The 10,438-nt window shown below is 46.7% G+C and overlaps 1 protein-coding gene across 2 annotated transcripts in view; it reads right to left on the bottom strand.

Annotated features, from left to right (window-relative positions):
• Positions 1 to 203: 203 nt before the first annotated feature.
• Positions 204 to 10,438, bottom strand: part of LOC126992230 (uncharacterized) — a 10,919-nt gene continuing 684 nt past the window's right edge. For both annotated transcript variants that reach the window (XM_050850892.1, XM_050850893.1), the window contains exon 2: positions 204 to 4,482. In XM_050850892.1, coding sequence (XP_050706849.1) covers positions 3,638 to 4,482 — 845 coding nt within the window. In that variant the 3' untranslated portion in view covers positions 204 to 3,637. The remainder of the gene's footprint in view (positions 4,483 to 10,438) is intronic.

Here is a 10,438-nt window from a genome sequence, read left to right on the forward strand (position 1 = left end):
ATGAGTTTACTTGTTGAATTTTGTGTTTTGGTTTAGCGGCATGAGCTGTTCATGACTTTCTCTTGAAAACACTCAAGTCAGTGATGGATATGTATTGATGCCGTGAACCAGTGGCGTCAATGATTACGTATATATGCAAAAAAACTAAAATTATGGCATACACACATACATACATACATACATACATACATGAAATGACTATGCATGCTTGGGACATATGATATATATTTTGCAGGATAATGATGACAGGTCTGCGTAAATCAGTCTCGAAACGTGTATACATAATAATACACTCGTGGCAGTCCGTAAACGTACATCTATACATGGATACATGGTGTGTGTATATACCAGTCGTGTTCTAGTATTGTGCATGTATATTTAACTTTATTCTTTATTTCGATAGTGCAACTTCAGAAAATGATAAAAAGGTGCATAGCAATAACTGAGTGTACATAATCCACGCCTGTGTGTGTACCGGTGGTGTGTGCGCCCGCTACTGGTGTTGTATGGGTCGTATTACAAGACATTTCGCCGCCCAAGAACACATATTTGACAAGCCTTTCGCAGGAGTTTTGGGCATTTCCAGGAGTAGTTTTATGGCCCTGGTGGTAGTTTAACTCTTCTTCTGTACCGTGAACCTAAAGAAACGCTCATTATAACCCGATTGATCCCCTCTTTGGCCTTTAGAAATAGCTGATGTGAGAAGGGATAGTATCTTATAATACCGACCTATATGTTTACTAAGTCTTTAGGTTTAGCTTTAATGAAAATGTGTGAGTTTAATAAATGATGAAATATAATAAAACGTGCCTGGTAATTTTGGTGCGTAGCTGCGTGTACCTGACCAAGGTGTGTGTGTGTCTGCCAGCCATGGATGTGCACGTTACTGGTATTGTACACGTATACTTAGCTTTAGTTCCTGTCATGACACAGTAGCATTATAAAATATAGTTACGTATCAATCTTGATGAGAAGTTGACGACGTTATATAATTGTATAGTAAGGTTATGGCTGTAAGCTAATTTTTTTTTCACAAACACGAGGACACGCGCGCGCACACACACACACACACACACACACACACGAGACAGTGATTATGATACCCATTTATTCGTAAAAAAAAACATCTATATGCACAATAAGCAAGGACTATATGCGACACCTCTACACCTGCCTCCTAATTAGCACCTGTCTTGTCATCCCAAACACCTAATGACCTCCTACACACCTGTCTATCATTTCCCAGCCAGATTCACCCTTGACACACCTGCCTCACTGCCTGCCCCACCACCGATAACGCGTCACCTTCCAACGCACCTAAGCACCTGATATTCACACCTGCGTCACCTGTAGAACACTTACATCCTTAAATAAGCTTGTATGTGAATTACGTTTTGCTTCCTTTTTTTTTTTTTTTTACTTTCCTGTATCGTCTATCTAACCGATTTGTATTTTTTTTCTTTTTCTAATTTTTCACACTTTTCATCTAACTTACTGAAATATAATCGCTTCCTTTTTAGGTGTTCCTACTTCTTATATTTTAGTAGTGTTTGGTCTCTACAAAAACACAAAGCCATTATTATCTAACTAACTGAAAAAAATGTCACTACTTTTTTCTTAGTTTCATTGATTATATATAATTATTATTCTCTTTAGTCTCTTTGAAAACAATAATAAGATCAGCAATAACAACAACAAACTATCTAATCATCCAGCTACAAGGAAAGAATAACAAAAGAACAATGAAAATAACAAAAGACACAGCAACAAATATAATAACAACAACTACAACAACAACAACTAATACAACAACACCAACAACTAACACATTCCTTAAAACGGCTACTGCTCCGACTTTGTATCACCTTTCCTTCTCCTTTTTTCACCTTGTCTTCCTCCTTCTCTATTCCTCAACACACACACACACACACACACACACACACACACACACACACACACACACACACACACACACACACACACACACCTGCTTTGCACCTTTATACACCCGCCCTGCACCTCTACACATATGCTCTACAGTTTGCACCTTAACACAAGCCTGCACACCTGCCAGACAACCTCAACACCATTTCTTTACAATCTTTACACCCGCCAAACACCTTCACACACCTTTACACATTTCCACACACCTGCCGTACACCTGTATAGGCCGGCAGGTGTGTGCCAGAGGTGCCGCAAGGGGTACATGTTACCTTACATGGATTATAAGTTACCTATTCGTTGTACTCACCTTAAGACTAATTCAAAGGGAAGTGTAAGGGAAGTGTGTGAGTCTCTACTGAAATGACAGCACGGCAGCAACGTGGGAACAATCCTGACCTATGGAAAGTAACTGGGAGACTTCGTGATTGATATTCTTATCTTGTTGCGACAAGAGGAGCAGAGTGAAGGGTTTTTAGCTATCAAGAAAGTTTGGACGAAGAGTTGAGGCGATAAAATGACAACATGACGGCAGCTTGGTAAAATCCTGACACATGGAAGGCGGCGGGGAATGTTTTGTTTGTGATCGTGTGTTTCTTTACAAGGGGATGAAGACCGAGTCTGGACGACGTGGTCTGAGTCTATGTAAGACATGGTGACAACTTGAGACAATCCTATTTTGTTTTTGATCATTACGAGGATAACTATTGTTGAGTTATTTTGGATTAGGATAAGAGGTAAGGAAATCTTGACTGATCGTTAAAGGTTACATGGGTTTTCCTGCATTTTTCTCGGGTCAATTTACGAGGGATTGGTGGATGCTCCTTACAGGACTGTTTTCTGCCTGGCGGCGTTTGTTGTACCTGTGGCGGGAAGACTCCAGGTGAACTCTCTCTTCCAGGTACGAGGAGTGAGGTAATACTTCTTACGTGGCTACTGGAACATGCGAGGTCGAGGGAGCGGCGGCGAAGCGCCAAGATCTTCCCGCCAAGATAAGCTGACAGCCATGATTGCTGCGTCCTGGCAAGCTCAGAAGATATGAAGCAAATTTCCTGCATACAACAAGGATATCTGTGTTACCTGTCCTGACCTGTTCAGAAAAAAAGTTTGAACAGGTTCATAACAAGTTCACCTGTGTACAAGAAGGCTACCTACGTTACCTATCCTGACGGGGCCTTGCTGCGGGTTATGTGGCCACACCTCAGGGACTTAGTTAACTCTAAATCACTGAAAGGACACCTGGACGCCACCTGGAGGTCATCACGTCAGGCGCAAGTATGTACAGCGTGTTTGGGCGTTTTGGGGAAGGGAGGAGCAGGAGCAGGGGAGGGGGGAGGGACGCGCTGGCAGGGGGGTGTAAGGGGATCAGTTTTGATCAGGGCTGGGAGGGGAGGACCGTGGGGAGGGCTGTGGGGATGTAAGAGGACTAGTTCTGAATGGATAAGGGAAGAATAGAGGCAGGGTGAGGGGCGGACGCAGGTTTGCTAAGGGCGGGGCTTGTTAGTTGGCGAGGAGTGAGCGGGGGGCTGGGCACTAGGGGACTACATCTGGACTGGGCTTATGGATAGGCGAGGGGTGCACAGGGGAGTGGCTGATAGTTCCTAGGAGACTACTTCAGGGCCAGGCTGGGAGGGGAGGAGGCAGCGTGGGCGGGGTGGGGGTGGGGCAGGGTGCTGTGCTGGCTACAAGGGACTATCTAGTTCTGGCGTGACTCCTCCCGCTCCTGCCGCTGCTGGTACCGCCGCACGAACTTGTCGATCTTCTTCTCGCTGATCCGCTTGCCGACCTGTTGGGAGTAGTGATGCACGGCCTGCCGTGTGCCGTGCTGCAGGGCGTACTGCGCGATCTCCCACTTGAGGTCCTTGGACAGCTTTCGCTTGGTCTCGCGCCGCCCGGTCTTGCTCTTCCTGCCAGAGGAGGAGGGCACGGTGCCGTCGCCGGGCGAGGAGCGCACGATGCCGTAGGCGCGGGACTTGGCGGAGCGGGTAGGGGCGGCGGTGGAGGTGGAGGTGGTGGTGGTGGTCTCCGTGTTGGCATCGCGGTCAAAAGAGCTGGTGTCTACGTACTCGCCGCGTCCATAAGGCCATGACCCGTAGTTGCCGTAGTCGGGGCCGGGGCCGTGGTAGTTGGGGTTGTCGCGCCGCCGTCCGTACGGGTCGCCTCCGCCGCCCCTGCCGCTGCGGTGCACGCCGCCGTAACCGCCGCCGCCGCCGAAGATGACCTTCCTCTTGAAGCGATCCTCGCCCTCCTTCTCCTCCCCCCTGAACCTGCCCACGTAGTCGATTATATGCACCTCTTCGCCTTCGTCGTCGTACGTCTTTTCGTAGTCGTCGTCGTCATCGTCGTCGTCATAAAATAAGTCTTCGTAGCCGTCCTCGGCCTCCTTGCGTCCATGGTCCTCTTCGGAGTCCAGCGAGATGCCGCCCACGTCGTCCTCGGCCTCGGAGCTCAGGGAGTGCGCCGGCGCGTGGCTGGCGGCGGCGGGGGATGACAGGTCCTCATCGCTGGTCCACTGGTCAGCCTCCTCGGTAGAAGTTCCATCTGGGGGGGAGGGGGACAAGTAAGAAGTGGCCGCCAGTTAGTACGCACCATCCTTATGAACGTACTGACTGCATGTCTCTACGCCTCTCGTGGCCTCGCTGACTTTCTATAATCGAGATCACCACTATGCTGTGCAACTCCCTTGCAAGGTAAACAGTATGTTCGTTCGTTCATCCCTTCCAGCATGAAACAGTCTCTGTCTACTGTATTTCCTCCTTCCTAAGACTTGAACGTTTCCAAGAGGGCGGAATAAAGAACTCTGGGACTTTGATGTCTTTGGCTTGTGTTGTCTTTGCAGGAACAGTTTTGTGAGGCCCTTAGTGTTCGGTCCTCAGCCTCTCCCTCGCCAAGAAGCTAAAGTGCCGCCATGTTGCCTCTCTTTCTATTTTTATCGATATTTTCATGCTGACTGCTCTTCTGAACTTGCTAACTGCATGCCTCCCCCCTCCCGCGGCCCCGCTGCACGCGACTTTCTACTCATGCTCATCCCTATCTACTGTCCAAACCCCTTATGCAAGAGTTAACCAGCATCCTCACTTTTTCATCCCTCACGCTGGTAAACTCTGGAACAATCTTCCTTCATCTGTATTTCCTCCTGCCTACGACTTGAACTCTTTCAAGAGGAGGGTATCTGGACACCTCTCCTTCCGAAATTGACCTCTCTTTCGGCCACCTCTTTGGATTCTTTTTAGGAGCAGCAAGTAGCGGGTTTTTTATTATTGTTTCCTTTTTTTGTGCCCTTGAGCTGTCTCCTTTGTTGTAAAAAAAAAAAAATCAGAGGGATCGCTGCCCGGGTATACTGAGCAGAGTCATAAAGAAGACAGTTAGCAAAGATATAGTTCATACGTGGAATAATGAACCATTATTTTGACAACAATTATCTTCTTACTACTTTAGCTATTCTTTTATCATTTACTCCCTTGATTCTGAGTCCTAACTGCAGTGGTGGCTACGAAAGGTAACCGTCTTCCTTCCTCCCCCAGCGGCCCTCTGAGACAGCCCCCGTCCCCCTCAGCCCTACACCTACCTTACCTATTGTCTTTACCTCTCACCTCTTCAACCCTCCTCTACACACATACTCTACACATATATAAGGTTATAAAGACACTGCAAGAGGTCAGTCATCCTACACGTGACAGATCCTGCGACCCGTTCCTCCATCGCCTGCTCTCCTCATCTGTAACTTCTACCCACCCTCTCAATACTGCCTGACTCTACACATCAGTCCCACCAACGTTGCCAGATTGTCGTACTCAGCCTCCTATGTTTGCCGATATCCGACCCAAAAACTGCCTCCTCGACCTCACTAGCTGCCTTCACATATAGTTATCGTCAAAATGGTTAATTGTTGGTGCTTCTTGGCAATAGCTATGGCTCAGAAACCGGTAAATACGAGGCTCTGAGTACGATAATCTGGCAACGGTGAGTCCCACCCACTACTGTACTCCGTTCCAACGATTCGAAAAAAATAGCTTCAACAACAGCTCCATCATGCCCTTGCTTTAGGCTATATAAGTACACGTTATTATCTAAGGAATGTTATTATAGGTATCGTATATCCATGTATTATCAAGAGACGGAGATGATCAGCGAGGCCATATACAGTGTAGCGTATGCCCCCGACTTTACCCTGACTCACCGTTGCCAGATTATCGTACTCAGAGCCTCGTATTTACCGGTTTCTGAGTCATAGCTATTGCCGAAAACACCAATAATTAACCATTTTAACGATAACTATATATGAAGGCAGTTATTGGGGTCGAGGAGGTAGTTTGGGGTCGGAAATCAACAAACATAGGTGGCTGGGTACGACAATTTACAAACGTTGCCCTGACCTCTATGTATTATCTATTATCTGTCTCCTATACATTAAGTTCCTCTTCTGTTTTCATCTTTTCTTTGTCTCGCCTTCATTTCTCCTTTATATAACGTTTCTGCGACGGACAAAACCAGTGATCACGATTTGGCAACGGTTGCATCGCGCCATTCCTTGAGCTATACAGTTAAACCTCTAGATGTATTTCTGCCCACATGTTTTTTTTATTTACAACAAAGGAGACAGCTCAAGGGCACAAAAAAGGAAACAATAAAAAAAAGCCCGCTACTCGCTGGTCCTACAAAAAAGAATCAAAGGAGGTGGCCGAAAGAGAGGTTACAGCAAATGCAATGAGATATTCTTGTTTTATATCAATAGAGGATTGTTAAAACTCGGTAGCTGCGGGGATCATGTTTCTTAAAGACCCCTCTAAGCGAATTAAATAGAAAAAAAATCATCGCTCTTGCAAACCACTTCATAATACATATATATCAACGCATTTTGTGATCAGTTTATGCATCGTCTATTTTTTGGGAGTTATATCATGGCAAAAATGTGGCCCGTCGCTGGTATACGGTAAAGCCACAAATTTGGCCCATCGCTGCTACCGGGTTAAAATTGCTAGTAACAAAACTCTCCACTGTATGATGTCATGATAAGCAGGCCAGAGGTAAGAGAATGAAGTTGTTGCCGGGTCACCATTATTATTTTAGTCAGAGTCGCTGGGATGAATTATATGGCAAAGCAGTTCAAGCGATCAAGCACAGAGGTAAGTGATATCGGGATTCATAACACCGTAGACTTCACATATGATACAGAACAAAAAATATATATCTAGTATCGTAGTGAAAAGGATAAACTAGAATTAATAACAAAGTAAAAATATACAGATAACTTCCATTCGTTACTTGTTCATTACCTCCCCTCCCCCAAACACACACACTCAAAAGATGTCCCAAGAAAGCAAAATTTAAAACACGAGAAAGTGTAACAAAACAGAGGAACAATCAGAGTGCGTGCAGGTGAGCGTGACCCTTCCCCTCGCCCCCCTCCAGCCAGGTGACTCAACGCCATCACCAGAGGAAAGGTCACTAGGTCATCTGAAGCAGGTCACAGCTGTCCAGGTCATTACGCCACTCACTAATAGGTCAGAACAACGCCACCAACAGGTCACAGAATAATACTCAAATCACATCCATAGTTCATGGTCATCCTCAGGTCAGAGGGCTACCTTTGGGATGGTGTCATCCACAGGCCACAGTCATTTCGTGGTCATAAGGTCATCTCCATTTCAATTTCAGGTTAGAAAGTCACCCCAAGTAGGTCATGTCATCAGTCTGCTCCATATCCTGACCTCGAGAGCAAAGGTCACACCATCATCTCCGTGACACCGAGTCTTGTGTCTCGGGTCACAGGGCGTATGCTACTCACACAGTCCTCCCCCACCCCCAACAGGTCACAGCTTCATCCGCAGGTCATAGCGTCATCTTCAGGTCCCGAGGTCAGCGTCAGGCCGTTATCTTTGTGTTGATAGGTCTTGCGTCCTATCATTTAGGTCATAGGGGGTCTGCGGGCCGAGAACGTGTGCCTTGCTCTCCATGATTAAGAGTAAATTCATAAATACTTATTCCATAATTAACGAAAGCGTCTAAGCTGCTTTTGCACACTTCACCTTCATTAACTTTTCTTGGCATATTTCGCCATATCTCTACGAACAGAGAAAATGAGTGTATTCATTGTAACTATTAACTCTTAAAAGTGATGAATATAAAGCCCATAAGGAATGGCATCTGGCTGACTGATACTGCTGGAACGGACCTCAGGGGAAGGAGGGCTTGTGATACGGACGAAAGTAACACCCAAACAAGCCACATCCTATTACGTAAGTCTTATGTCAGAGTGTTACACACCATGCCAGTGTATATAGATCACAGCGGCATCCTCAGGTCATAGGGTCGTTCTCAGGTCACGTGATTCCCCGAAACATGTCAGACGTCACAGTGAGGGGTCGAGAGTGTGGCGGCGTGGTTGCGGGTGTGGGTGTCGGGGTGTCGCCGTGGCGTGGGTGGCGGCAGGAAGTGACTGATAGACAAGACACCAGCCGCCAGGACGAGGCAATGAGGACCCTGCCGCCCCCTATCACCCCCTGCCGCCCCCTGCCCGCTGCGGCGCGGCGCGGTTGAGGCGCAGCACCATTACCACGCAGCAGGATTGAGGGGACCCTGCTGACCATACAGACGAATCGGTTTTACTTTTTTTTTTGTCTGTTTGTCCTGCGCAGTGCAAAACAGACTGTTCTTGTATTGGTCCAGTTTTGTTTAACTCCTTGACTGCGAATTTCCTACAGTCAGACCTCACCAAACTATAGGAATGGAACAAAAAGTGGCTGCTAGAATTCAATGAAGAAAAATGTAGACTCCTGCACCTTGGGAGGGATATCCAGCACACCAATACCACATGGGAAACACTCCACTATCCACCACAGAGGCAGAGAAAGACCTGGGACTGTATGTTACCAGGCTACCAGTGAGGGCGAAATACGTGCCAATCGCAGCGGACGGGTTAAGCTTTACACTAACGACCTATTGTAGAGTCTCTTAACATTACAGAAAGCTGCCTGCCTTCTGTCGCCCGGTATCTAGTTATCTATTGCACACGCTAACAGGCTTTGCTTTGGAGAGTAAAGGGAAAGAGGAGAGGCAGGGAAGACTGGAGAGTTAAAGAAGGGAGGGAAGACTGGAGAGTTAAAGAAGGGAGGGAAGACTGGAGAGTTAAAGAAGGGAGGGAAGACTGGAGAGTTAAAGAAGGGAGGGAAGACTGGAGAGTTAAAGAAGGGAGGGAAGACTGGAGAGTTAAAGAAGGAGGAAGACTGGAGAGTTAAAGAAGGAGGAAGACTGGAAAGTTAAAGAAGGAGGGAAGACTGGAGAGTTAGACTGGAAATTTAAAGAAGGGAGGGAAGACTGGAGAGTTAAAGAAGGGAGGGAAGACTGGAGAGTTAAAGAAGGGAGGGAAGACTGGAAAGTTAAAGAAGGGAGGGAAGACTGGAGAGTTAAAGAAGGGAGGGAAGACTGGAGAGTTAAAGAAGGGAGGGAAGACGGTAATAAGAGATGAGTACATTCTGCCAAAGAACATTCAGTTACATGTTTGTTAAGAAATGACGATAATGTGCTAGAAAGTGGCCTTAACTTTGATAAAAGGACTAGTTCTTTGTCTGTCTGTCAGTCTGTATGTATGTATGTGTCCTTTGTTCTCTCTCTCTCTCTCTCTCTCTCTCTCTCTCTCTCTCTCTCTCTCTCTCTCTCTCTCTCTCTCTCTCTCTCTCTCTCTCTCTCTCTCTCTCTCTCTCTCTCTCTCTCTCTCTCTCTCTCTCTCTCTCTCTCTCTCTCTCTCTCTCTCTCTCTCTCTCTCTGTATACATTCTCGTGAACATCCTCACTTCTCTGTACTCGGTCTCGGCGGCTCAAAGCTAAGAGTGACGCGGTTAGTAAGAATACAGGCGGGTCTGCAGACTCTAACACAAAATAGTATACGTACATGTACACGAAATATGAAAGTCTAAGTCAGCTATGCAGCTAAATCCACACCACTGAATACAGCCAACACTGATAAGCAGCTAAACCCACTCCTACAGCACCCCAGAGACCTCTTTCGGGAAGATTTTCGTCACCGTTATTCTGCCGGCACTCATTCACGACTCCGATCTATTCCACCGCCTCTTCACTACCCATTCAATGTCTCTCCGTAACATTTAGTATTCATCTTATCTCACCTACGCCTGTGCCCCTGCCTACTTGATTCCCCACGTTGTTTTAGACCCACCTTCACCTATCATCATCAGTCATTACTATATAGTCCACTGCAGTGTAAAGGTCTCACTCGACGCTCTCCATGTACCTGTCTCTTCTTGCTCCGGCAAATGCTAAAATTTCATCGCTCCACCTGGTCCTCTGTCTGCCCTGACTTCTCCTACAATGTCTACCTGCAATTTGAACTCTCTTTAAAAATACATACACAGGAGACATGCACCTCAAACCATAATACCATGCCCATGCACGCGTTTATTTCATGTTGGCCGCAGCGTTGTTTTCACACGGGAAAATTCTGCTTGTGGCGCACCCTTCAGTACACTAGCCGTCTCAAC

Source organism: Eriocheir sinensis, unplaced genomic scaffold (assembly GCF_024679095.1).
Source record: "Eriocheir sinensis breed Jianghai 21 unplaced genomic scaffold, ASM2467909v1 Scaffold422, whole genome shotgun sequence".
In the NCBI taxonomy this organism is placed as follows: domain Eukaryota; kingdom Metazoa; phylum Arthropoda; class Malacostraca; order Decapoda; family Varunidae; genus Eriocheir; species Eriocheir sinensis.